Source organism: Leptonotus elevatus, chromosome 18 (genome assembly GCF_054856555.1).
Source record: "Leptonotus elevatus isolate MCC_2025b chromosome 18, RoL_Lele_1.0, whole genome shotgun sequence".
Taxonomy (NCBI): domain Eukaryota; kingdom Metazoa; phylum Chordata; class Actinopteri; order Syngnathiformes; family Syngnathidae; genus Leptonotus; species Leptonotus elevatus.
In genome coordinates this window covers 17,994,149-18,019,875 of record NC_141256.1, presented here as the reverse complement: position 1 = coordinate 18,019,875, position 25,727 = coordinate 17,994,149, and the positions used below count along the sequence as shown (strand labels likewise).

Here is a 25,727-nt window from a genome sequence, read left to right as displayed (position 1 = left end):
ATCATTGACTGGTCACCAGTCAATCACTTCAAGGAGTGAGAAAGAGAAAGATTTTTTTTTTTAAATAAAACAAGTTAATCCTCTTTTGATTCTCATTACAAAAAAGTACATGCGCACAAACAGACAGTCAGAGGGTCCCTGAGATAAAAACAGACACCGAGTAGCACTGATAAGTTTAACAGAGAGAGAGAGAGAGAGAGAGAGAGAGAGAGAGAGAGAGAGAGAGAGAGACCTCACTTTCTCAGCCCAACACACGCACATGCACACAAACTAGCGTTCAAATTTGCGACAAAAAAACACTTAAGTTATTTTGTTATTGTTTTGTTTGTTACCATCACAACAAGTGTGTGTGTACGCGGGGTGGGGTGGCTGCATTGGGTCCGATGTGTTTTCTAAAAGAAGCGGTGTGAGGACCGAAAGGTGACATTGATAAGGAGCAGTGGTGCTCTTCCTAATATGGCCTCCTGACAGTCCAAAGTCACCGCTGTGACCCTGCCGCATCTTCACCGACAGATTTAGCATCCACCTTTTCTCTGTTTTCCTGCCTCATCTCCTTGTTTGGTGCCGCGGGTGCCCTTAAAAGTGTGTCCTCGTGCCCGGCCGTCACAGTTGAGCTTCACTTTCTTCGTATTCAAAATGTCCAACGCAGCGATGGGTGAGTTCGGGAAGGCGGCTCCGTACCTCAGGAAGTCGGAGAAGGAGCGTCTGGAAGCTCAGACCAGACTGTTTGACATCAAGACGGAATGTTTCGTGGTGGACGACAAGGTAGAGTACATGAAGGGACAAATCCAGAGCAAAGAGGGCGGCACGGTGACGGTGAAGAAGGAGGACGGCACCACGGTGAGCGCGAAGGAGGCCGACGTCCACCCGCAGAATCCTCCCAAATTTGACAAGATTGAAGACATGGCGATGTTCACTTTCCTCCACGAGCCGGCGGTGCTGTTCAATCTGAAGGAGCGCTACGCCGCCTGGATGATCTACACCTACTCCGGCCTCTTCTGTGTCACCGTCAACCCGTACAAATGGCTTCCTGTCTATGACGCCGAGGTGGTGGCGGCCTACAGAGGAAAGAAGAGGACCGAAGCTCCTCCTCACATCTTCTCCATCTCCGACAACGCTTACCAGTACATGTTGACGGATAGGGAAAACCAGTCGGTCCTCATCACCGGAGAATCCGGAGCTGGCAAGACCGTCAACACTAAGAGGGTTATCCAGTACTTTGCCAGCATCGCTGCTGTTGGCGGCGCAAGCAAGAAGGACCCCAGTAAGGGGACGCTGGAGGATCAGATTATCCAGGCTAATCCGGCTCTGGAAGCCTTCGGCAACGCCAAAACGTTGAGGAACGACAACTCGTCCCGCTTTGGAAAGTTTATCAGAATCCACTTCGGGAACAGCGGCAAACTGTCGTCCGCAGACATTGAGACGTACCTGCTGGAGAAATCCCGCGTCAGCTTTCAGCTCAAAGCGGAAAGGAACTACCACATCTTCTACCAGATTTTGTCCAAGCGGAAGCCAGATCTACTTGACCTGCTGCTGATCACCAACAACCCGTACGACTACTCCTACATCTCCCAGGGAGAAGTCACCGTGGCCTCCATCGATGATTCGGAGGAGCTGATGGCTACAGACAGCGCTTTTGACGTGCTGGGATTCACCAGCGAGGAGAAGATGGGCGTCTACAAGCTGACGGGGGCAATCATGCACTATGGGAACCTGAAGTTCAAGCAGAAGCAGCGGGAGGAGCAAGCCGAGTCCGACGGGACCGAGGCGGTGGACAAGTCCGCTTACCTGATGGGCCTCAACTCTGCCGACCTCATCAAAGGGTTGTGCCACCCCAGAGTCAAGGTCGGGAATGAGTACGTGACCAAAGGCCAGAGCGTGGACCAGGTCTACTACGCCATCGGCGCCCTGGCCAAGTCCGTGTATGAGAAGATGTTCAACTGGATGGTGGTTAGGATCAACCAGTCCCTTGACACCAAGCAGCACCGGCAGTACTTCATAGGAGTGCTGGACATTGCCGGCTTTGAGATCTTTGACTACAACACTTTCGAGCAATTGTGCATCAACTTCACCAACGAGAAACTGCAACAGTTTTTCAACCACCACATGTTTGTTCTGGAGCAAGAAGAGTACAAGAAGGAGGGAATCGACTGGGAGTTCATCGACTTTGGTATGGACCTGCAGGCTTGTATCGATCTCATTGAGAAGCCGCTGGGGATCATGTCTATTCTGGAGGAAGAATGTATGTTCCCCAAAGCCAGTGACCAGACCTTCAAGTCCAAGCTCTATGACAATCATCTGGGCAAAAACAAGATGTTTGAGAAGCCCCGGGCCGCCAAAGGAAAAGCAGAGGCTCATTTCGCCCTTGTCCATTATGCCGGCACCGTGGACTACAACATAACAAACTGGCTGGTAAAAAACAAAGATCCTCTCAATGAAACCGTGGTCGGTCTCTATCAAAAGTCCTCGCTTAAGCTTCTCAGTCTGATATTTTCCAGTTATTCAGGCACTGATGGTGGCGACAAAGGTGGCAAAGGAGCCAAGAAGAAGGGCTCGTCCTTCCAGACGGTATCAGCTCTTCACAGAGAGAACCTCAACAAGCTGATGACCAATCTGAAGACCACGCATCCCCACTTTGTACGCTGCCTGATTCCAAATGAGCGGAAGACTCCGGGAATCATGGACAACTGTCTGGTCATGCACCAGCTGCGTTGTAACGGTGTCCTGGAAGGCATTCGAATTTGCAGGAAGGGATTTCCAAACCGTGTCCTGTACGGGGACTTCAAACAGAGGTACCGAATCCTCAACGCCTCCGCCATCCCTGAGGGTCAGTTTATGGACTGCAAAAAGAGTGCTGAGAAGCTGCTTTCTTCCTTGGACATCGACCACACGCAGTACAAGTTCGGCCACACCAAAGTCTTTTTTAAAGCTGGACTACTAGGCACGCTGGAGGAGATGCGAGATGAACAGCTCTCGAGAATCATCACCAGAATCCAGGCCAACGCTCGTGCTCTACTCATGAGAGCCCAGTTTGCTAAGCTCGTCGAGCGCAGAGATGCCCTCATGGTCATACAGTGGAACCTTCGCTCTTTCCTAAGCGTAAAGAACTGGCCATGGATGAAGCTCTTCTTTAAGATCAAACCCCTGCTGAAGAGTGCAGAGTCCGAGAAGGAGATGGCCAACATGAAGGATGAGTTCAATAAGTTGAAGGAAGCGCTCGAGAAATCGGAAACACGTAGAAAGGAACTGGAGGAGAAAATAGTGACTCTCCTCCAAGAGAAGAATGATTTGACTCTGCAAATTCAGTCAGAGCAAGACACGCTCACAGATGCTGAAGAACGATGTGAGCAGCTCATCAAGAGCAAGATTCAACTGGAGGCAAAGCTCAAGGAGATAAATGAGAGATTGGAGGATGAAGAAGAACTGAATGCAGACCTCACGGCCAAGAAACGCAAGTTGGAAGATGAGTGCTCAGAGTTAAAGAAAGACATTGATAACCTTGAGCTGACTTTGGCTAAAGTTGAGAAAGAGAAACATGCCACCGAAAATAAGGTAAGGAACTTGAGTGAGGAGATGGCGTCGCAGGATGAGAACATCCTGAAGCTGACGAAAGAGAAGAAAGCGCTGCAGGAGGCTCACCAGCAGGCATTGGATGACCTTCAGAGTGAGGAGGACAAAGCCAACAGCCTGAACAAATCCAAAGTGAAGCTGGAGCAGCAGGTGGATGACCTGGAGGGCTCCTTGGAACAGGAAAAGAAGATTCGGATGGAGCTGGAGCGCTCCAAGAGGAAGCTGGAAGGAGACGTGAAGCTAACTCAAGAGAGCTTGATGGATTTAGAAAATGACAAGCAGCAACTGGAGGAGAAGCTCAAGAAGAAAGACTTTGAAGCATCCCAGGTCACTTCCAAACTAGAGGACGAGCAAGTCGCCTCAGGACAACTCCAGAAGAAGCTGAAGGAAAACCAGGCCAGGATCGAGGAGCTGGAGGAGGAGCTGGACGCCGAACGTGCAGCGCGAGCCAAGGTGGAGAAGCAGCGCTCCGACCTTTCCCGTGAGCTGGAGGACATCAGCGAGCGTCTGGAGGAGGCGGGCGGAGCCTCGTCAGCACAGGTGGAGCTCAACAAGAGGAGAGACGCCGAATTCCAAAAGCTGCGCCGGGAGCTGGAGGAGTCCACCCTGCAACACGAGGCTACCGCTGCGGCGCTGAGGAAGAAGCAGGCCGACAGCGTGGCCGAACTGGGTGAGCAAATCGATAACCTCCAGCGGGTCAAGCAGAAACTGGAGAAGGAAAAAAGTGAGCTGAAGCTCGAGCTGGACGACTTCGCCTCCAGCATGGAAAGCATTGTTAGAAACAAATCCAACATTGAAAAGATGTGCCGAACAATGGAGGACGCCATGACTGAGTACAAGAGTAAATTTGAGGAAGCTCAACGGTCCGCCAATGATTTGACCACCCAGAGGGCCAAGCTGCTTGCTGAGAATGGCGAGTTTGGACGACAGATGGAGGAGAAGGACTGCTTGATCTCACAGCTCACCAGAGGGAAGAACTCATACAACCAGCAAGTAGAAGACCTCCGCAGACAACTGGAAGAGGAAGTAAAGGCAAAGAATGCACTCGCGCACGCTGCGCAGTCAGCCCGTCATGACTGCGATCTGCTCCGAGAGCAGTTTGAAGAGGAACAGGAAGCCAAGGCGGAGCTGCAGAGGGCTCTGTCCAAATCCAACAACGATGTCTCCGTGTGGCGGAACAAGTACGAAACCGACGCCATCCAGAGAACCGAAGAGCTGGAGGAAGCGAAGAAGAAGCTGGTCCAGAGACTGCAGGAGGCTGAGGAGGCCATTGAAGCGGCGAATGCCAAATGTTCGTCTCTGGAGAAGACCAAGCACCGGCTCCAAAATGAGATTGAGGACCTGATGCTGGACCTTGAGAGGTCCAACGCAGCTTCTGCGGGACTGGATAAAAAACAACGAGCTTTTGATAAAGTCCTGGCAGAGTGGAAGCAAAAGTTTGAGGAGTCCCAATGTGAGCTAGAAGCCTCCCAGAAGGAAGCGCGAACTCTGAGCACCGAACTCTTTAAACTGAAAAATGCTTATGAGGAGTGCCTGGACCAGCTGGAAACCATGAAGAGAGAGAACAAGAACCTGCAGGAGGAGATCTCGGACCTGAACGACCAGCTCGGGGAGGGTGGCAGAAGTGCTTGTGAACTTGAGAAGATGAGGAAACAGCTAGAGCAAGAAAGGGCGGAGCTACAGTCAGCACTGGAGGAAGCCGAAGGCTCTTTGGAACACGAAGAGAGCAAAATATTGCGAGCCCAACTGGAGTTCAACCAAGTAAAGGCTGAAATGGAGCGGAAAGTGGCGGAGAAAGACGAGGAAATGGAGCAGGCCAAGAGAAACTACCAACGCGTGGTGGACTCTCTCCAGTCCTCTCTGGAGTCCGAGACCAGGAGCCGCAATGAAGCGCTGAGAGTGAGAAAGAAGATGGAGGGCGACCTCAATGAGATGGAGATCCAGCTGAGCCAAGCAAACAGGCAAGCGGCCGATGCCCAGAAGCAACTCAAACTCCTCCAGGCCTTCCTGAAGGACACTCAGTTGCAACTGGACGACGCGCAGCATGGGAACGATGACCTGCGGGAGAACATTGCCGTCCTAGAACGTCGAAACAATTTGATCCAGGCTGAGCTGGAAGAGGTGAGGGCCGCATTGGAGCAGACGGACAGGAGCCGCAAGCTGGCTGAGCAGGAACTGACCGACTCCACAGAGCGCATGCAGCTCCTGCACTCTCAGAACACCAGCCTGATCAACCAGAAGAAGAAGCATGAGGTGGACCTCCTGCACCTGCAAAATGAAATGGAGGAGGTGGTCCAAGGGAATCGCAATGCAGAGGAAAAGGCAAAGAAGGCCATCACGGACGCGGCCATGATGGCTGAAGAGCTGAAGAAGGAGCAGGACACTAGCGCGCATCTGGAGCGCATGAAGAAGAACATGGAACAGACCATCAAAGACCTCCAGCACCGCCTGGACGAGGCCGAGCAGATCGCCATGAAAGGTGGCAAGAAACAACTCCAGAAACTGGAGGTCCGCATCAAAGACTTGGAAAACGAGCTGGAGGCGGAGCAGCGCAGAGGAACTGAGTCCGTCAAAGGCGTCCGCAAGTACGAACGCCGCATCAAAGAACTCACCTACCAGACAGAGGAAGACCGCAAGAACGTAGCTCGGCTCCAGGACTTGGTGGACAAGCTGCAGGTGAAAGTCAAATCCTACAAGCGTGCCGCAGAGGAGGCTGGGGAGGCGGCCAACGGCAACTTGGCCAAAGTGCGCAAGCTGCAGCACGAGTTGGAAGAAGCGCAAGAGAGAGCCGACGTGGCCGAGACCCAAGTCAACAAGCTGAGGGCTAAGACCAGGGACGGGGGCACCAAGAAGAGCCTGGACGACTGAATCTCAAGTAAGGCACCTGTCAATCAGAGCAGAATGCTAAAGCTAGCACATGAATAAACATCTTGACGGCAACAGCGCTAAACTTAAAGAAACAATCGCACATTAATGTGCAGCGAATGTGATCTTCTGTCTTTTTTTGGACAGGCTTATTCCGGGACGACCATCACCAAGTAGGGCAGTCACATGACTTAACGAAGAACACCAACACCAACACCAGTTGCGATGTGATTCTTATAATTATGATTGTTTCCAGTCCAAGCCGACAGGCGGCCTACATTATATCATGTCGCTTACAGAAATGTTGAATCACAACAACACGATTTGACGTCACAAAAAAAACTTTCAAAATCAAAGTCACATAAGCCCAAATAAATGCACATGTGTTTACGCAGCTTCCTGTCTGTTCTCTTCATAATAGGAGTTGGTTGCAAAGAAGTTTACGAATGACTTTACCAGCATGCCGCCAACTTGACACAACACACATTCACACGAACACAAAGTTAGTGTTTTTTATTTGCGTGTCTTCCGGCGAGACGACACGACATTCACATGCGTTTGACGAGGAAGCCGCTGAAGGTGCTGAGTCGGCTCTGGTCAAAGATGCTCTTGTTGGGCCACAGGGTGACCCACAGCTTGTCTCCCTGCTCCAGTACCAGCGGCATCCCGTTGGTGGCGCTGCTGAATGTGCCCTGCGTGTCGTAGATGGCGAACATGTTGACGCCGTTCTTCATCACCGCTGCGTTCAAGGCGCCAGAGTTGCCCACGTTGCCGTTGAAGAGGATGAAGTAGAGACCCCTGACGGGGGCTGTGAAGATGCCTGCGGGGTGCACGGCAGTGTTAGCACTCGGAGTGGGAATTGGTAAGAATTCAATGTTTACCATTTCATAAAAAGTCACACACTCTTGGAACGCATGCTGACCGCAGACTCCATTTTTTGAACTCACAAGTTGAGAAGCGCTGTTAGAGTAGAGAATATTTGTATTCTACTCTTTGCGTGTTCAATTAACTGAATGGTGAGATTCTGGTGAAGAAGTCCCTTTGCAAAGGTATCATTAAACAGAAGCTTCTGATGACAACAATTGACGACACTCAAACCGTGTTCTGTTCAGATTGTGTGTGTCTCTCCTTCTGCTGCACATCATTATTTATTGAAAAGTGGGTGAATACGAAAAGTCTCCTCCCATCAGCCCACAGTACATTTGTTTGCAACTCAGTGAATACAAGAAAATCCCTCTCTCCTCCCTCAGCAAGTTCAGCAAGTTCCCATAGGTATAAATCAGATTAGAGAAAAACAATAATACAAAGCCTGTGCCTCCCCTCTTCCGACCGGCTGAGACCGGTACTAGACTGAACTCCCTTCTAGATAGCATGGAAAAGAACTTGTTGCCCCTTTTCTTCTCAGGCGAAAGAGACAGATAAAAATACAATACTATTCATTGAGCCATACTGCTATAACTAAATCCAAAACGGCTAAAATATAAATTGAAACTGAAAAACAATGTTAATAATTTAACAGCGCCGAGCTCGAACATGCGTGCGCGACGACGTCCTACCTGTGTTGGAGTCGTAGCCGTTTCCTACGTTGGTGATCACTTTTTTGAACACCAGTGTGGTGTCCGTGTCAAAGGGACCCAGGTGGGTCCATTCCGACGTGAGGACCAGCGCCGCCGCAAAAGACGCAGGTCCTTTGGCTGCGCGCACACCACAAAGATGAGCTTTCGCGGTCTCCGGAACGACTCAACTGATCATTTTTGGGCTCGCATCAACTGACCTGCTTCAGCTGCGTCCTTCTCCAGCTTGTCCACGCGTGCCGCCAGCTGGTACAGGAGGACGTTTTTGTCGGTTTCAAGAACGGCACGCTCGTTGCCGAAAAACAGCTGCGCTTGAAGGCCGCCGACAGCGCACACGATCAGCAGCGTCGCCGCAGTGGTCAAGTGTGGGCACGCCATCGCAAAAATGACCAGAGTCCGATTTTCGCCCTCAGATAAACAATTTGGATCTGAACTTCACCCGTGCTGGTTCTGCAAAGTTTGCTCAAGTTGAGAACGCGGACTTTGTTCACAAACATTTACACACATGTCCGACATAGTCCTAACATAGTCCATAGTGTGTGAGGAAACTAAATATTGAGGTCAAATCACATCTTTCGTCAGTGCTGTAAAATATATTCTCAGGTAAAAATGCTTCTTTTGGGGGGGGGGGGGCAGCCCAATGAAAAGCCGTTATAGATTTACCTCCAAGGTGAAATAGCCTCGACAGGGCTGGGGAATCCAGGTCCAGAAAGTACCCCAAAAAAACGGAACGAGTTTGGCTTTGGCCGCAGGTGCTTCTACTTCTGCCAATTGAGTAGAAGCACCTGTGACTAAAGTCAGACTGTTTCAGGGTTTTTACTTGATGGATTCCTCAACCCTGAGTCTGTATACATTTTCATTTGTACACTTCTGTATCTTTTATTTTCTTGGTAGCCTACCTGTGTCTGCAATAAAAGGTTACCGAGTGGTTAGCGTGGAGCGGCTCGTCAACACGCTAACGTGGCTACGCAGGATTTCCCTGCGGCGCTCGGTGAGGTTGGTGGAGCGTTCGGAGACCTTAGCGGAGGTTAGGAGATCTCACGGGAAGTTAGGTTAGCGTAAGAGAGCTTACAGGAGGTTGGGGAGTTTTAGGGAGGTTACGGAAGGCAGTGGCATTCATTAGAACGCACGAATATGTATTTGTATACATTTGAAAATAACAAGAGAAGATTGAGTATGCTTTGCACGCAGTGTTAAGTTATTAACATTGTTTTTTAGTTTCAATTTATATTTTAGCCGTTTTGGATTTAGTTATAGCAGTATGGCTCAATGAATAGAATTGTATTTTTATCTGTGTTACTTTCATGAGAGAAAGGGCAACAGGTTTATTTCATTTGCTATCTAAAAGGGAGTTTTAGTCTGGGGCCGGTCTCTGCCGGTCGGAAGAAGGGAGTCACAGGCTTATTATTATTGTTTTTCTCTAATCTGATTTATACCCATGGGAACAGATTCTCTTGTATTCACTGAGTTGTAACCAAATGTATTGTGGGCTGATGGGTGGAGACTTTTCGGATTCACCGACTTATCAATAAATAAGGATGTGACGGAGAGCCGGACACACAACCTGATGGAACACGGCTTCAGTGTCGTCAGCCTTTTGTCCTCAGAAGCTTCTGATAATTATTTACCTTTGCAAAGGGACTTCTTCACCAGAATCTCACCATTCAGTTAATTGAACACGCAAAGAGTACAATACTTAATATTGTCTACTCTAACAGCAGGAAGGGACATTCTTTGAAACGGGAACAAAACGCAGATCCACTTGACATTTCAACGTCAATCATTGGTGTTAGTAAGATGAATTGCGCCCCCTGTTGGAGTCTGGACCGGTCTTAGAATTGTTTGCCTGTCACTGTGGCTCAATAGTTAATTCAATATTAAAGGGTCTCGCGTCGGACATCGTCCAAACTAGCACAGACACATGGTAACGTTAGGAGGATCATTAAGGACTGGTCAGGCATAAGGCGAGTGATGAGAAGAAAAACAACGTCATTTGTGTACGTTTGTATTTTATTTTCTTCTTGGTTGAAGACAAGCTTCTGTAAGGGTCGGGGTGAGGTTAAGGGAGGGGGCTGAAGAGGAAGCCGCTGAAGGTGCTGAGGCGGCTCTGGTCAAAAATCCTCTGGTTGGCCCACAAGGTGACCCACAGCTTGTCCCCCACGTCCAATTGCAGAGCCATGCTGTTGGTGGCGCTGCTGAACTTGTTCTGGGAGTCGTAGATGGCGAACACGTTGACGCCGTCTTTAATCACCGCTGCGTTCAGGCCCCCCTCCGACCCGGCGGCGGCAGTGAAGGTGACGAAGTAGAGACCCTTGACGGGGGCGGTGAAGATGCCTGCGGGGAGGAAGAGGCAAAGTATTGCTAGTGACCTCCGGGACGAACGCGCCGGTTGTGTATTGCGGAGGTCCGAGTTACACGACATGACGAGTCCTAAGACCCGAGACTGTGACTTTACACACAGATTGGCTTGAAGGCTTTCTTTCTTTCTTGCACAAAGCGTGATTGGGCATATTTTCGAGCATCAAGAAGAACTAGGACAGAAGCCGTCCATCGCAATTGATCTGTTGTCACTAATGCCAACAGAACAATTGCCAGGACGAGTTATGCCAGCAGGATTTCAAACTAAAAGATTCCCGTTCCAGCACCGGCAACAGCAGAACAAGTCATGTTTGGGTGGGATGTGACGTACCTGTGTTGACATCGTAGCCGCCCCCCACGTTGGTGACCACCCTCTTGAACACCAGGGTGGTGTCTGTGTTGAAGGGGCCGTGGTCGCCCGCCGGCTGGTCGTCGGTCTTCAGCGCCACCGAGAATGCTACCCGCTGTCCGTCTGCGCCAAATATCCGTCACCAAGCGGTTCACATTCATACTTGCTCAAACGGCTATTTGAATATGGAAAACCCTTTGAGCATTTATTCCTCGATGTACTAGTACACATTTTGTCCTCACTCGTACGGCGATTCGGTGCAATAGTAGAAAAACTGTGCTGGAAATATTTTGGTTTCATTACTGTATGTCCTTATCACACTCACCGTTGCCACAAGTATTTCAAGTCCTCCCCCATTCTTGTCTCTTCTACCTGGAGACTAACTCTTGCCCATCCAACTCTCTCATTCGTGCGCATCCACCTTTCTAAATGCTCCTCCATCTGCTCCCACTACAGATGTCCACGGGGATTCGAGTCGAGCCTCATGTCAGCCTATATGGGGGGCTCAGAGAGGATCCCTGATGCACGTTTCCCATAGCTTCGTTCTGTGGCTCATCCACTTGATTCGCGCAACGGCGTGGGAACCCATCGCTCTTATTCTTAACGCATTCAGTGCCATTGACGGCTATAGACGTCAAAAAACTGGGCTGACACTGAATAAGTTAAAAATAGAGACCAGCATCAGTAGTGCAATATCATTTGCACGATTTGATTCCATCCATTAGTAAGCAAAGAGTGGCAACTCGATGGGGGGAAAAAAGACATCTACTAAGACAGCTGTTCTAACACACAAGACCTTAAACTGAAGACAAAAGATATGGACGAAAACGTCAAAGGGTTTTCCGTGTGAAAGGTGTTCCCACTCACTTGGGACATTCTGAGCCCAAAGCCCAGCCGGGCCACACAGCAGCAACGCAGCAATCGCCCACTGGTACGCCATCTTCGGATGCGCTAGCGTCCGGCCCGCCGGCCCTATTTAACGCTCGCCACGCGACCTTCGGCGACGACCCCCTCATGCAGACGCAACCTGACAAATATTTATCATGGAGGCAAGCAAAGTCTCGTCACGTCACATGCACTCCGGTACGGTGAACCCGCGTCAGGGCGGCTGATGGCAGCGAGACGGGCAAAGTCTGCACAGCGGGCCGGTCCCTTCTTTTTACCTGCTCCAACCGAACATGGACATGATCAAGGGTTCCGTTTTGTCGTCATAGTCATTTCGGGTTTTAATGGGCAATTCTAAAGCCTTCCGAATGGGCCAAACCGCAACTATGAGGAGCCATTTGGCCCGCTTGCCGCCCGACAACCTACAACATTTCGTAACTTTGTTCAATTCTGAACTTCGTCCATAAACATTAGTTTATTCAACTCTGAGCCAGGGTTACATAAACTTGATCTAAGCCAGCTGACGTGTTGCCAGCCGATCGCAATGGCAGCGATCGCTAACGTTGATGCGCAAAATAGCGACAAAGGCTGACCCGGCGGCAACGCGCACTCAGAAGCGGCCCGATTTCTCGACAACAACAAAATTGATGAGGAATCAATAAGTGCTCTTCTTTCCGATAATATTCCAGTTCCGCTTTTGACACGTCTATTTGGAGAACCCTTCAGAATTTGGGCAGATCTTTTTGAAACCGAGGTCGAATCCTGGCTGGTTATTGCGCCTTTAAAGCGGTGAAAAGATGCAGCTTGCTGAACTCGCGATACGTCGTTGCCATGACTACCATTTCTTAATCCTCGTTCTTTTGGCAATTGGCAAACACGCTTGTTGCATTAGCGCCACGAAGATGCACTATTTACAGTAGCAAAAGGTGCGATAACCGACCCGGGATTCTACTTTTGACCGCAATGTGACGCGGGATTCTCGTCAAGGTCAGCCATTTTAAACTTAAAAAGAAAACAAAATGTTTCTGTCTTCGAAGCACAAGCGGAACTTGTTCGCTGCCATCAACATGATCGGGGAACAGGATTTTGTTGCCATCCAAGCTCTAATTTTAATATATAAGAATTAAACAAGTCCCACCTGAGTAGCAGCCAAAATATTATAAATTTAAAAAAAAGGACATCAAAAGTTAAAAATGACAAATTCAACATCATCATCATGAAGTCGGGATCCTCCTCTGAAGTTTGGCAGAAAACACAAAAAAAGACTTGTGTGAAGTGTGCAGTTGTTTATTCAAAGTGTGTAGTTGATAAAGGACACAAAGTGGACACTCTTGAGGTTCCGTTCGGGTCCAATCGGTCCAGAAACACAACAGAAGCGGTTCTGACCTCATGTCAGTCCTCTCGATGAGCTTCCATCAATAATCACCATCATCGGCAACAGTTTCAAGCCCACCAGGAATCCCGTTTGTCCGAAATCTCGGCCACGCCTCCAAAATACGGCAACCAAGCAAGAGCGTGAGAAGATGAGGGTTCAAAGTGCAGAGGAAAAAAAAATGCATTTTTTGTTTTTCTTTTCGTAAGTCATCGTCACCTTCCCAGCGTGAGCCTTCGTAGGGACCGCCCCCAACCGACACTGTGGCCAGGGTCACCGGGGTCACCGGGGTCACCAGGGTCACCCGACTTGACACGTGTACAGCACTGCCTTGAGATACCAGTTTAACTTGAAGTTTAAGTACCACTGATTGTCACAGCCAACTAAGCGGGGCGAAATTCCTTCTGCACATTTGAGCCATTCCCTGAGGGAGCGGTGAGCAGCAGCAGAATTGTTTTATGATGTAACACCCCAATTCCAAACATTAATGCTGAGCGTCAAGCAGGGGTCCCGCTTTTATAGTCTTTGGTATGACCTGGCCAGGGATTGAACCCACAACCTCCCTGTCTCAGGGCGGACACTCTACCCTTAGGCCACTGAGCGGGTCACTCACAAGACTCGTATCTCAGCCCCAATGACAAAACGCTGTTTTTTGGGGGAGTCTGGAGCAGATTATCACCATTTGCATTCATTCCAATGACAAAAGATGATTTGGATTTGGTTTTGAGTTACAAATGATTATCTCAAGGCACCACCGTAATGGCATCTGAATCTCAACGGCCAAAACTCTTAACTCTCTTAAGTCAACGTACCGTTTCCTCCTTGCGGTTTTCGGGGGTCCCCGAGAGGCCGGCCTACAGCTTCTTGGCGTGCTTGAGGTTGTAATGCGTGCGCATGTCCTTTCGGAGGCGGAACTTGTCCCCGCACACACCGCACACGTAGAGGTGCACGTCCATGTGCTCCTCCAGCTGCTCGCCACCCGGGAAGATCTGGAAGCACACCTGGCAGATGGTCTCGCCGGCCGTCAGGTGCGAGATCATGTGGCGCACGTGGTCGTGCTTGAGGAAGGTGCCCTGCTCGCACACGGGGCACACGTAGCGCGCCACGCCGCGGTGCATGTCCGTGTGCAGGCGGAGCTGGCGCTCGCGCAGGAAGCGTTTGCCGCACGCCTGGCAGGTGAACTGCTTCTCCTTGGTGTGCACCGTGTAGTGCTCGCGCAGGTGGCAGCGCTGGAAGAAGCCTTTGCCGCAGATGGCGCAGAAATGCTTGCGGCGGTGGTCGGGGCCGTCGCCGGCGCCGGTCCGGAGCGGCTCGGCCTCATGGGGGCAGGAGAGGGCGTGCTCCAGCGCCAGGCTCTCGCTTTGAAAGGGCAGGCCGCAGTGCGGACAGGCCAGGTCGGCGCCGGGGGGCTCGTCCGCCTCGTCGGACTCGCCGCAGTGCTCGGCGTGCTCCTGGAGCTGCCGGCCTTTGATCAGAACTTGGCCGCAGCGTCCGCAGGCGCAGATGTGGCCCAGGTGGCTGGAGAGGTAGTGCGCCGACTTCTCGTCCTCGCTCAGCGGCGCCCCGCACAGCTCGCACGGGGATCCGTCCGCACCCTCCTCTTTGACGGTGAAAAAGTCGGGCGACGCGGCCGAGGAGTCGCTTCCCGACACGGCGCCGGAGCACCGCTCGGCCGCCTTCTCCGCGCCGGAGACGCCGGGCGCCACCTTGCCGCCTGCGTCGCACGTCCCCCGGTCCGCGCAGCCTCTGGCGCTGCCGCCCGCCTCCCGGTCCTCGGGGCAGGGGCTGGCTCCGGGTTCCGACTTGATGGAAACGCAGCGGGCGGGTCCCGCCCCGCCGCTCGGCCCCAGGTCGGCAAGCATCCGGCGCTCTTCAGCGCTGTCCGAAGCGGAGCTTTCGGCCTTGGCGTAGTCGTCTTCGCCGTCCGGGCTGCGGGATGGCGCGAAGGTCTTGCGGTTGGTGCAGGTGAGGATGTGCTCGATCAGGAGCTTCTCACAGCTGAAGACGAAGCCGCAGTCGTCGCAGGTGAAGGTGCGGCCGAAGCGAGGCCGCTCCCTCAGGGCCGAGCTCCTCCCGCCGCTCCGCTTCCTCAGGTCGCACGGTTGCTCCGCCGTATGTTCCGCATCCGCCATCGGGAGGACGGGAACGTTTGCCGCCTCCTCCTCGCTTGTGGGCGGCACCCCCAGGTACCTGGCGAGGTTGGTATTGTTAATAAAATAAAGAGAGAAATCATGAAGGAATTAAAAATAAGAATAGATGTGCAGCAATTAAATTACCAAATGAAATAATTCATTTGGTAATTGATTAATCGTTAAGAAACAATAACTTAAAATTTAAATCTTGCAAATTTCCGCTTCTCCACAGGAAATATTCTCCGATTTCTGCTATGAACACGTACTTATTACCTTTGCAAACATCTGCTTTCACCTTGGAAAACAATCCACAATTTTGCCGATTCTCGGACCCTTTACAGACCAAACCAGAAACTGAATCAAGATGTATGTTTGTGCAATTTCTGCATTGTCGATCAGAAATAATCATCAGGTTTTTTTTAAATAGAGGGATGGAAAGGATCACATGTTTTTAATTGAAATAAATAACAGATAGATTAAGTGTTAATAATTGTTAGTCCCAAACGACTCATGCGGGTACCTGGCAGTGCCGCTGACCATTTTGGCGCCATCGGCGGGACCTTGAGCAGCGGCGGGCCTCTGTCGCTCGTACATGCGCACCCCGAACAACATCTTCCCGCCAGCGGAGGCCGCCGTGGAGCACTCGGACGAGGACGGCGTCAGGTTGGAGCCGCCGTGGATGTCTCGCAGGTCGTCCAGCGAGTCGGGGATGTAGTACATCTGCAGGTAGACCATGGACGCTTTGAGGTCATCGAAGTCGAAGGTGCCGGCCGCGACGCGTCCCATGTACATGAGCTGCAAGATCAGGTCGAAGCACTCGGCGCTGATCTGCATGTTGCTGAGGTCCAGGCGCGCCGCCCCCTGCTGGTCGCGGATGAACATCATGCGGAAGTAGGAGCTGCAGGCCGCCAGAACCGCCTTGTGCGCCCGGAAGTAGATGTCGCCGATGGCGATCAGGCAGTCGCACAGGAAGCCCCACTCGCGCTGGTTGTTCAGCTGCCGGAGGACGTGGTCGCCGTGGCTCGGCCGAGCCATCGCCCTGCGGGATACCGCGAGGAAGACAGCTTCAAACATCCAATGTGATGCATGAAAAGTCTACACACCCCTGTTCAAATGCCAGGTTTTTATGACGTAAAAAACAAGATGCGCCATTTCAAAACACCGGCCATCAATGTCACATTCAAACTGTACAACTAAACTCTCTTGGAGAGAAGTAAAAATAAACATCTGAGATCATGTAATTATGACTTTTATTTTGTGTGTTCCATAAATAGAATAGAATAGCTTAAAATAGAATGGTCTTTATTTTCATTGTACAATTAAAAGTGCGTCTCTTAAAAGCGCATTTTAAAAAAAGCAACAACAAAACCCAGCTCTGTTCTGACACACTTCGAATGCAGACTGACACCGGAACAAAAACACTAGGAGCCATTTGTTAACTCCGTCGAATCGCTTCAAGCTAACAATTTTAATTTGATTATTATTATTTTGTGAGAGGAAGGCTGTCATGTGTGGCCGACGAGGAAGGAAAAGAAGGGGAGCGGCTCCCCTCCTTGCGGTCCGGCTAACATTGAGCTACAAGCTAACAAGCTACTAAGCATCTACTCGACCGGAAGTCAAGGAGACATCGCCTCCAAACTAAAAGTGCATGAGTTAGAAATAACAAATGAAGTCCAAATGAAGAGGAGAACGATTGGGAATATTACATATGACATAAGAGTGTCTTGTGCCTTTTTAGTGCCACCCAATCGTTGCGAGGAGACAAACGAAGTCACTTTAACAGGCCTGAAACGATTTTAAATTGAAAGGTGAGCGGGAACAAGAGTATGGCGGTGCGTTGGCTTTGAACGCTGACGGCAAAGGTTCACGCAAACAGCTCCGCCACCCCCGCAACGAGCACGCAAAGCAGACCCCCCCCCCCCCACTACACCCACCCCGCCCCCCGCACTTCAGGCAACGCAACACCGACTCACCGCAAGTCGCCGAGGCCGACGGAGGAGCTTAGAGTTCGGCTGGAAAATGGGCGGAGGCTCCGCTGAAAACGGCGGTTCCTCTGCGGGGGAAAGTTGCTGGTCGGGGCAGAAGAAGGGGAAAGAAAAAGAAGAAGAAAAAGAAGACGCGATTCGTCCACCTTCTTGTTCTTCAACTAATGCTGGACGCAACTTCCGCACCTTCGCCTGTGGATCACGAGGAACAAAATAAAATACTTCCGGTTGAAGAGTGCGCCTTCAGAATAAAGTTCAATTCAATTTATTCACATGTTGAAATACCACAGCTGGCATTTGTCATAAAGACAAACCCCTTAGAAGCTACTTAAAGCTTATTTAATGAGGGCTCGGAACAGAAACGAGACAAACAACAAGCTAAACAAATACAAACAAACATACAAACAAAAAACACCCGAACACGACACAAAGGACAGACAAACAAACAACAACGTTGATCCCAGACAGTGGATTCAGCTAATTATAAATATGTAGCCAATAGTTCCGCTTTGAGTTTCCTTTTAAAGATAGGGGAGAGATTGGGCAGTTCCAAATGTGTTGGAAGGTTTGCGCTTACAAAGTCAACAATTAGTCAAGCAAATCGTCAATATTTAGTACATATATAATTAATGTGAATGTTATTTCTTATACATTTGAGTTGATCATATTGAATACTGTATGCGGGGGGAAAACTTGATCACTAAACGCGGCAAATCATCACACTCATTTCAATATATCACACAGACAAAGTAAATAACATCAAATGGGCTTTCTGAATGATGACTTTTTTTCATATTTGCTCACAGTGTCCACACTGGGGAAAAAGCAAATAAAACTCTTGACCTTGTTTGAAAATAATGCAATAATATTAAAGATGCACACATTCAAATGAAATCAATTCAAAGGACTTTTTTCAGTGCATAATTTCCAATTTCATTCCAATGTGTGTGTGTTTTGGGGGGAAGGGGGGGCTCACGTGACTCCCCGCATCCTCTCGCGAGACGTGACGCGGTTTGGCGCACAAACAATCATCTTCACCTTCATCTTCATCCTCATCCTCGCTCGCACGGATCCTTTCGGCGGTAAGGCATCAATCAATCGACGCCCTAATGAGCGCGCGCGCGTGTGCGCGCGCCGATGGGACCACGCGTCTTGCGCGTGCGTCAATACGCGTGCGTGCGCGCGCGCGGCGCGGCTCGGCGCGCCTTGTCTTGACAAAAGGTGCGCGCTGTATGCAAATGACATGTGTGCTTGCAGGACCGCGATGGAGGCGTCGTCGGCGGCGTGCGCGTCTGCGACGGCGTGCGCGTCTGCGACGTCCGCTCACAGTCTGCTGCTGCTGCAGCAGCTCAACGTGCAGCGCGAGTTCGGATTCTTGTGCGACTGCACGGTCGCCATCGGCAACGTCTACTTCAAAGCTCACCGCGCCGTCCTCGCCGCCTTCTCAAACTACTTCAAGATGATCTTCATACACCAGACCAGGTCGCACGCACGCACGCACGCACACGCACCTGCGCCCGCCTCTTCAGTGGTGCCTTGAGATACGACTTGATTCGTTCCGTCTCTGAAAACTCTTTTATCTCAAATCTTTTCCCGCTCCACCGTTCGTCCAGCCTTAAAACAAAAACAAAACAAGTACTCTGCAATAATAATAATAATAATAATAATGCATTTGTGACCATTTCAAGGCTTTTGCGCCACCATCTTCTAAACCAAATACCTCATTTCACGTTGTCTTCTGTTACGTCTGTGATTCTTTTTTGCTCCTTCCGCCATTTCTTTTGCCGCTGTTTGATGAGGATTCGTTTGGATGAGCGCGACATGAGCGTCCATACTATCTGATTCATATCTGGGTTGGATTGGTGTTTTTTGTTTCAGGCTTTGAGAAAACACGAAAAGCTCAACCAAATAAAAGTTATATGTATTCATAATTTCATTTCAGGATTAATCGCACTGCCACACAGATGCTAATTGTTAGCTAGTGTGTCTATGGAGTTTCCTATTATGTGTTAGCATTAAGCTAGCGAGACTCGAGACCCAAAACTATCAAATACTCAAAGTGTAATTCTTTTTGTTTTGGGTACTTTGGTTTGACAATAAACTTCAACTGGGAGCGGAGATAAACACCTTAAAGCCTCTTTTTTTGAACAGTTGTTCAATATTTGCCAAACTGCTGCTTGTTGACAAGTTTGCTGCCACCGTACAGTGATCATATCTCAAGTTCATGCTCACAAGTTCTGGAAAAAATGTGGCCGAATGACAACTCATATAAAAAAATAAACTTCTTAATTGCCTCACTCGTATCTCAAGATACCACTAGAGGACATTTCTGTATTGTAATAAGAGAATATGAAATGGTTTCAAACACATCTTTAGCCGTAGCAACATTGGTAGCATTAGCATTAGCAACATATGTAAACATCTGTAGTCTGACAAATGTGGAAGCAAAAAGTTAGCTATTTTATGAGCACGGGTTTTGATTGACAGGTGATGATGAACATTTGTGACGTGATTGTCTGCTGTGCGCGTGTGTGTGTGCGCGCGTCAGCGAGTGCATCAAGATCCAGCCGACCGACATCCAGCCCGACGTGTTCAGCTACCTGCTCCACGTGATGTACACGGGGGCGTGTCCCAAGCAGGCCGTGGAGCCCGCCCGTCTGGAGGACGGCATCAAGTTCCTCCACGCGCACCAGCTGTGTCGCAAAAGCGGCGACGGTGGCGCCGGCACGGACGCCGCCACCGTCGCCGCCGCCGACACGGTGCGCATGTCCAACCTGTACGGCATCCAGATTTCGTCCCAGCTGGCCGGTAAGGAGGCGCCCGTCACCGCCGCCGAGCCCGGAGGACGGGGTGGACGCGCCCACTCGCATCCGTCACTCGCCATGGGGTCGGAAGGCGAGCGATCGGACGGCCGCGCCTCTTCGCCGCAAGACGACTTTGACTTCTCGACGGCCATCAAGCAGGAGCGGCCGGACGACGAGGGGGCGGGGACGGGGACGGGGACGGGGTCGCCGCCTCGGGACAGCGCGGCGTCCAAAGAGCGGCCGCCGCTGGCGTGTCCCCGCTGCGGCCATCGCTGCCCCTCGCCCGAGCATCTGCGCCAGCACCTCTTCAGCCACGCCCTCCACCCCGCCCTCTTCATGGAGGGACTGGTGCACGAGGGCGGCGGCGGGGGCGGCCCCGACGAGGACGACGCGGCCAGCCAGCGTGTGGACGCCGGCCGCCTGGAGGAGGCGCTGCGGCAGAGCCGCGCGCTCGCCGCACAGCTGGCGGCGGAGCTCCGAAGGAGCCGCGAGGGGGCGGGGCTGAGCGCCGTCGCCGCCGCCGCCCACTCGCGCAAGCGCAAGATGGCGTGCGCCGTGTGCGGCGTGCGCTTCTTGCACAAGAGCCAACTGCAGGAGCACATGTACGCGCACACCGCCAAGCTGCCAAGACTGCACCGCCACAGTCAGCTCTTCCACAGCTCCGCCCATTTCTGCCCCGAAGGGGGCGGGGCCTCGGCGAACGACGCCCTCCTGGAGGTGGGCAGGGACGCTCATGACAACGGAAGCTCCGCGTACTCGCTTGACTCGGAAATCTCGCAGGAGAGCGGCGACGGTGGGCGCTGCGAGTGACACTTCCTGTTTGGTCATGTGACAGGAAGTCAAACAGTGACGTTTGATGTTTTGTCCTCTGTGTGGTTTTCAAAGTAAAAGCTCCGATCAAACACACTTTGTGGTTCTGTTGCTTTTATTTTGAAATACAAGGATTGATTATTGGAAGCACGGTGCGCTAGCGGGTAAGGCGCCTGCCTCCGAATTCGGAGGTTCTGGGTTCAAGCCCTTCCTGCAGGGTTTTTTTCCTCCAGGTACGGACGGCCAACATTCGTTCATCGCAGGGTTAAGTTCCGCACCCTCCTGCGATGCCTGCAAGTTTTTTCCTTTCTACTTTGCCACCATTTTGTGCCAAGAAACTATCTTGGAGAGTGTTGAGGAGTTTCATTTGGGCCAAGCATAGGCAAACTTTGGTCCTCAAATTGTGTTTTATAATAATATAATCATTCATTCTAAATGTGTATATCTTTCTAATATTTTATTCAAAATAAATGAATGATTCAATATTTTAATGAGATAAAAGAATATAAAATATATCTTTTTTAACCAAATAAATTGAAAAAAGTTAAATGATGATGTCTAAGCAAAACTTCAGCCTAAATGAAACTTACTTGAACTTGGTGTCAGAACATTGCTTTGGTCGAAAGGAAATAAAACTTAACTTTTGTTTCAATGAAGCTCCTCAACTCACTTCAACATCCTTGGCGTCAAAGCACCATTTTTGTCAAATTCAAACTCCTCAACATCTCAAGATGTCACAAAATGTCGCCAAAGTAATGCTATTGTTTCTTTGTCGTCAACACAAATTTGTGTTTTGTTTGCGAATACTGTAATACTGTAACAAAGGATAGGTTCTCCCACCCCTCCAAAAAATGAGCGAATATATGTTGTAAGACTTTAACTTGGTGACGTGTGACGTCAGAGGGAGCGTTCGGCGTTGGCGAGGACGCGCTGCGCGCTGATCACCGTGTTCTGCGGCAAAAACAAACAAAATACATCAGCGTTTTGGTGTCTCGTCTGGCGCCCCCCTGTGGCCACGCACAGGTACAATCACGCCTTCTTACCTGCATGAGCATGGCCACCGTCATAGGCCCCACCCCTCCCGGAACCGGCGTGATGAATCCGGCTCTCTGATAGGCTGAGGCGAAGTGCACGTCGCCCACCACGCGCTTGCCGCTCGGCTTGCTTGCGTCTGGCAACGCAACGCGGCAAAAAACACAATCAACATCAAATCCACTTGATTTCCAAAAGCCACAAATGGGACAAGACACGAGGAAGGAAAAAAATAAATAAATTCATGTGTAAAATATTTCTCTTCATTTAAATTAATAATACATTGTAAACAATATAAATTGTATTTATTTGAAATGTATTTCTAAATAATAAAAACATTTAATAATAAATCAATGTTAGTAAATATTTTTAATACAATTTTACATTTCAATATTAAGTATGTAATAGAGTTACTCTTCATGACAAAACATTTTTAAAAAAATTATAATTTTTTTAATTTTAATCACCAAAACTTTACTTTTTTTAATTGTATTTTTAGATAACATTTCAAATAATATATTTTTTTTTTATGATATATAAAATGTTACATTTTAATGAAATGTATGTAACTGTTAGGTGTGTATATACGTACATGTTAATTTGTTCACTATCATATTTGATTCTTTACAAAATACTCAGTCACTAATTACTACACATTTAATAATTTATAAATTTAAAAAATGAATAAGAGTATTCTAATTGATGAATTTATGGTGAAAACATCTCCATTAAAGCAACAAATAAAAAGCTCTTATTAAAATGCATTTGATTTCATTATTTATTCACGTGGTCACGTGGTCACGTGACACCTCACCTGCCACATGGTTGATCCCGCAGTCGATGAGCACGCAGCCCTCCTTAAGCCAATCGCCTTGCACCATCTCTGCTCGCCCCGCCCCCACCACCACAATGTCCGCCCTGCCCACCTGAAGAATATGGCAAATTTCACAACTCATCATCTTCATCATCATCATCATCATCGTCGTCGTCGTCGTCGTCTGGCGCTGTTCCTCACCTGTTTGGGGATGTCGTGCGTCTTTGAGTGACAGGTGGTGACGGTGGCGTGATTCCACAAGAGCAGGTCGTGCATGGGCGCGCCGACAATCTTACTGCGGCCAATCACAACTGCGTGTTTGCCAGCCACGTTCACACCTGCACTCGAGCACACGCACACACAAATCAAAACACAACTCATCATGACGTCATGTTTTCCAGCAGATGCCGATGGCAAATATTTCATCATATAGCAACATTTGACGAGCGTCCCGTCTTTCTTATCCAGTCGCCTTGTGATTGACAGCCGAGTGCGCGCGCGCGTGCGTGCGTGCCAGACCTGTCTGTCTGATGAGTTCCATGCATCCGTTGGGTGTGCACGGGATGAAGCAGTTGTTCAAGTCGCCGCGAGATAACTTCCCTGCGTTGATGCAACTCAGACTGCACACACACAGATCAAAAACGTATGACGACGCTATATCAACCCATGTCATGATTTTTGCACCAATTCGGACCCGTCCACGTCTTTGAGCGGCGACACGGCGTTGGTGACCAGTTCCACGTCCATGTGGTTGACGGAATCCAGAGGAAGTTGCACGATGAGGCCGTGAACGGACGCGTCCTCGTTGACGGACGCGATGGCCCGCAGCACCTGCCGGATCGGAACCAGAGTGAGAAATACACACCTGCCCCAAATCTACCTGCAATAATAAAGAACATATAATAATAATAATAATAATAATAATAATAATAATATACTCAATAAATGATTACATGTAGCACTGACTGCCTGCCTGCCTTAAATTCTTACTAGGGGTGTCACCGTCTCAATTATTTATGACCATGAGGAGCAAAATTGTCATACACCAATAAAAACAATAACACTGTAAGTACATTACAACCTGCGTGTAGAAAATAAGACATTGAAAAGGCATAAGGCGTCACACGTTTGACTTGTAATGGCAACAAAAGCCTCCTTCCATGTCTGCTGTAAAGTTAGCATCAGTCATCTAAGGAGTGCACAGGAAGTGGTGTGAAGAGTTTCCAAAATAAGAGTAACAAGAGGAAGTGCAGTGTTGGCTGGTATTGTGTCAAATGTCTTCTTCCACATTATGTATATGTACTTGCCTATTATTGGCCTTTTTGTCCATTTTAACTATTTATCTCGTCAAATAATCCCTGATTGCCATCTTGGGATTTTTGACCTTAATGCAATATAAATTGTATATTGTCATAAAAAGTTTTAGAACTCATTAATAAAAATGTCATTATTTAAAATAATCAATATAATAAGATAAATAAAATATAATAGCGTCATGAAATTCAAACCAATCCGAGTCCACTCGTGCCTGAGCATTAAGACGCAAATTTGAAAAGTCGTGGCGCCATTTTTTCACATCACGAGCTCAAATCTTGAAGCTGGCGCAATGACGACGACTGGCACGTGTGTCCCGCATGCCCCTCCCATCGCCAGGCGATGAGCGACCCACCTCGTCCTGCGTCACTGTGTTGGGCAACCTCACGTGCGACGCTTCGATGCCCACCTGAAACAACAACAACAACAACGACAACAACAACAACGACGACAACGACATACTCAAGTCAACGCACATACAGAAACAATCCGTAAAGTGCTGCCTTGCGATACGACGTAGCATAATAATTGGACTATTTTGTGTGTCTTGAGATGCATTCCAGACCCCAACCACTAGATGGCGACAGCAAACTTGACAACGTGCTTAAACTGATTTTGGGGGACCAAATGGAATTAATTGCATTTTTTCATGCATTTCAATATGAAACAATGATTTGCAATAAGTTATGTTTTGAGAAGTCGTATATCGAAGGCACCAACATACGGACGCCAACATCAAAATTAGAAAATACATCCAATGATGTGACAAGGACGTCAAAATGAAATAACATCACTGGTTAATATGATTAACGGGCGCAAATCATCACTGACAAGTTGAAGTTTTTTTACTCTAAGCGACCAAGTGGACGACAAACGATGACATCACCGAGAGCTGACAAATTTGAAAGCTAAAAGTAAAAGGCCCATTCTGACTTACTTGAAGTTAAGCGACTGATTGTGAAGGCGGAAGGAAAATGTGATCAGCAGGGCAACACATGGAGGCTGATTGGACAAATAAACAAAACAAACATCTGCTCTGATTGTGAAAAAAAAAAAAAAAGATTCTAACAGCCCCCCCAAAAAATCAAACATCCAATCTGATTGGGGAAAACAAAATTCTAACATTTGATCTGAGCGAAAACTAAAATAAAAAAATCGAACATCCACATATTTCTGCCCAAGTACAATTTGACGGGACAGCCTGAAAATTCACCTCAGCTGCGGCTTTCATCTTACTGCTGATGTACAAGTTGGAATCTTCTCGATTTCCCACCTGGAAGCACACGCGTCACATGATGGCGTCACATGATGGCGTCACATGATGGCGTCACATGACGGCGCCGCATGATGGCGGCGTGATGTTTTGACAGCGGCATGTTTTGACAGCGACCTGTAAAACCAGCAGGCCGGGGACGACCTTGGCCTTGATCTGGTCCACGTCCTTCTTCAGACGTTCCCTCACCAGCCTGACGACACGTTCGCACAGGCTGAAAGCGACTGAAGACATCGCGAGACGAGCGCAAAAAAAAAAAGAACTTACCGGGAAGTTTGCATTCCGGAGATGATGGTTGCTATGGAGCGTCGTCCTCCATAGCAACAAGGCGAGGTCAGGTGGCGCAAGAGGGTCAACATGACTGACGGGGTCAAGACAACATGTGCGACTCATATTTTACTCTTTATGAACAAACGGCCAATCATCAATTAGACACAAGCAATCGTTTGCTAACGATCGATCATCAATAAAGAAACAACACAAACGAAGACGGCAAAGGCAACGCCACGTCTTACCTTAAGAGACCAGCGCAACGCCACTGTGTAATCATTGACCAGTGCGTGTGCGTGTGTGCGTGTGTACAAAAGGTC

General features: G+C 49.3%; 5 protein-coding genes and 1 pseudogene across 6 annotated transcripts; 2 read left to right on the top strand and 4 right to left on the bottom strand.

Moving 5' to 3' along the window:
• Positions 1 to 632: 632 nt before the first annotated feature.
• Positions 633 to 6,641, top strand: LOC147159053 (myosin-6 pseudogene; annotated as a pseudogene). The gene is made up of 2 exons (XR_015090699.1): positions 633 to 6,445; positions 6,583 to 6,641. The product of XR_015090699.1 is annotated as a myosin-6 pseudogene (transcript).
• A 292-nt stretch (positions 6,642 to 6,933) lies between these two features.
• Positions 6,934 to 8,446, bottom strand: LOC147159052 (complement C1q tumor necrosis factor-related protein 3-like). The gene is made up of 3 exons (XM_086060589.1): positions 8,210 to 8,446; positions 7,992 to 8,129; positions 6,934 to 7,255 (listed from the first exon to the last, which is right to left on the bottom strand). The coding sequence occupies exons 1-3, from the start codon at positions 8,385 to 8,387 to the stop codon at positions 6,984 to 6,986; spliced, it is 588 nt and encodes a 195-aa protein (XP_085916715.1). The 5' UTR covers positions 8,388 to 8,446; the 3' UTR covers positions 6,934 to 6,983.
• Positions 8,447 to 10,001: 1,555 nt separating this feature from the next.
• Positions 10,002 to 11,752, bottom strand: LOC147159051 (complement C1q tumor necrosis factor-related protein 3-like). The gene is made up of 3 exons (XM_086060504.1): positions 11,584 to 11,752; positions 10,699 to 10,839; positions 10,002 to 10,343 (listed from the first exon to the last, which is right to left on the bottom strand). Exons 1-3 carry the CDS (start codon positions 11,654 to 11,656, stop codon positions 10,069 to 10,071), a joined length of 489 nt encoding a protein of 162 aa, XP_085916630.1. The 5' UTR covers positions 11,657 to 11,752; the 3' UTR covers positions 10,002 to 10,068.
• Positions 11,753 to 11,900: 148 nt separating this feature from the next.
• zbtb1 (zinc finger and BTB domain containing 1) lies at positions 11,901 to 19,662 on the bottom strand. Its single transcript, XM_086060496.1, has 3 exons — positions 17,079 to 19,662; positions 15,626 to 16,144; positions 11,901 to 15,163 (listed from the first exon to the last, which is right to left on the bottom strand). The coding sequence occupies exons 2-3, from the start codon at positions 16,138 to 16,140 to the stop codon at positions 13,828 to 13,830; spliced, it is 1,851 nt and encodes a 616-aa protein (XP_085916622.1). The 5' UTR covers positions 16,141 to 16,144; positions 17,079 to 19,662; the 3' UTR covers positions 11,901 to 13,827.
• zbtb25 (zinc finger and BTB domain containing 25) lies at positions 18,093 to 20,800 on the top strand. Its single transcript, XM_086060497.1, has 3 exons — positions 18,093 to 18,172; positions 18,348 to 18,572; positions 19,639 to 20,800. The coding sequence occupies exons 2-3, from the start codon at positions 18,355 to 18,357 to the stop codon at positions 20,702 to 20,704; spliced, it is 1,284 nt and encodes a 427-aa protein (XP_085916623.1). The 5' UTR covers positions 18,093 to 18,172; positions 18,348 to 18,354; the 3' UTR covers positions 20,705 to 20,800.
• Position 20,801: 1 nt separating this feature from the next.
• On the bottom strand, positions 20,802 to 25,725 carry LOC147159048 (C-1-tetrahydrofolate synthase, cytoplasmic-like). Its single transcript, XM_086060498.1, has 11 exons — positions 25,653 to 25,725; positions 25,405 to 25,498; positions 25,255 to 25,330; positions 25,078 to 25,137; positions 24,220 to 24,273; positions 23,245 to 23,381; positions 23,070 to 23,170; positions 22,752 to 22,888; positions 22,551 to 22,662; positions 21,748 to 21,875; positions 20,802 to 21,655 (listed from the first exon to the last, which is right to left on the bottom strand). The coding sequence occupies exons 2-11, from the start codon at positions 25,494 to 25,496 to the stop codon at positions 21,602 to 21,604; spliced, it is 951 nt and encodes a 316-aa protein (XP_085916624.1). The 5' UTR covers positions 25,497 to 25,498; positions 25,653 to 25,725; the 3' UTR covers positions 20,802 to 21,601.
• Between the last annotated feature and the right edge of the window lie 2 nt (positions 25,726 to 25,727).

Bases quoted from the DNA above. Each gene is read 5' to 3' on its own strand.
- LOC147159052 (XM_086060589.1), bottom strand. From the start codon at position 8,387: ATGGCGTGCCCACACTTGACCACTGCGGCGACGCTGCTGATCGTGTGC. The intron at 8,130-8,209 runs GTCAGTTGATGC...GTGTGCGCGCAG, and splicing joins GAAGGACGCAGCTGAAGCAG to CCAAAGGACCTGCGTCTTTT. The intron at 7,256-7,991 runs GTAGGACGTCGT...TGCACCCCGCAG, and splicing joins CGGCTACGACTCCAACACAG to GCATCTTCACAGCCCCCGTC.
- LOC147159051 (XM_086060504.1), bottom strand. From the start codon at position 11,656: ATGGCGTACCAGTGGGCGATTGCTGCGTTGCTGCTGTGTGGCCCGGCT. The intron at 10,840-11,583 runs GTGAGTGGGAAC...TATTTGGCGCAG, and splicing joins TTGGGCTCAGAATGTCCCAA to ACGGACAGCGGGTAGCATTC. The intron at 10,344-10,698 runs GTACGTCACATC...TCCTCCCCGCAG, and splicing joins CGGCTACGATGTCAACACAG to GCATCTTCACCGCCCCCGTC.
- zbtb1 (XM_086060496.1), bottom strand. From the start codon at position 16,140: ATGGCTCGGCCGAGCCACGGCGACCACGTCCTCCGGCAGCTGAACAAC. The intron at 15,164-15,625 runs GTACCCGCATGA...CAACCTCGCCAG, and splicing joins ATGGTCAGCGGCACTGCCAG to GTACCTGGGGGTGCCGCCCA.
- zbtb25 (XM_086060497.1), top strand. From the start codon at position 18,355: ATGGAGGCGTCGTCGGCGGCGTGCGCGTCTGCGACGGCGTGCGCGTCT. The intron at 18,573-19,638 runs GTCGCACGCACG...TGCGCGCGTCAG, and splicing joins ATCTTCATACACCAGACCAG to CGAGTGCATCAAGATCCAGC.
- LOC147159048 (XM_086060498.1), bottom strand. From the start codon at position 25,496: ATGTTGACCCTCTTGCGCCACCTGACCTCGCCTTGTTGCTATGGAGGA. The intron at 21,876-22,550 runs GTGAGGTGTCAC...TTGCGTTGCCAG, and splicing joins CGGGATCAACCATGTGGCAG to ACGCAAGCAAGCCGAGCGGC. The intron at 21,656-21,747 runs GTAAGAAGGCGT...TTTTTGCCGCAG, and splicing joins CGGTGGCCATGCTCATGCAG to AACACGGTGATCAGCGCGCA.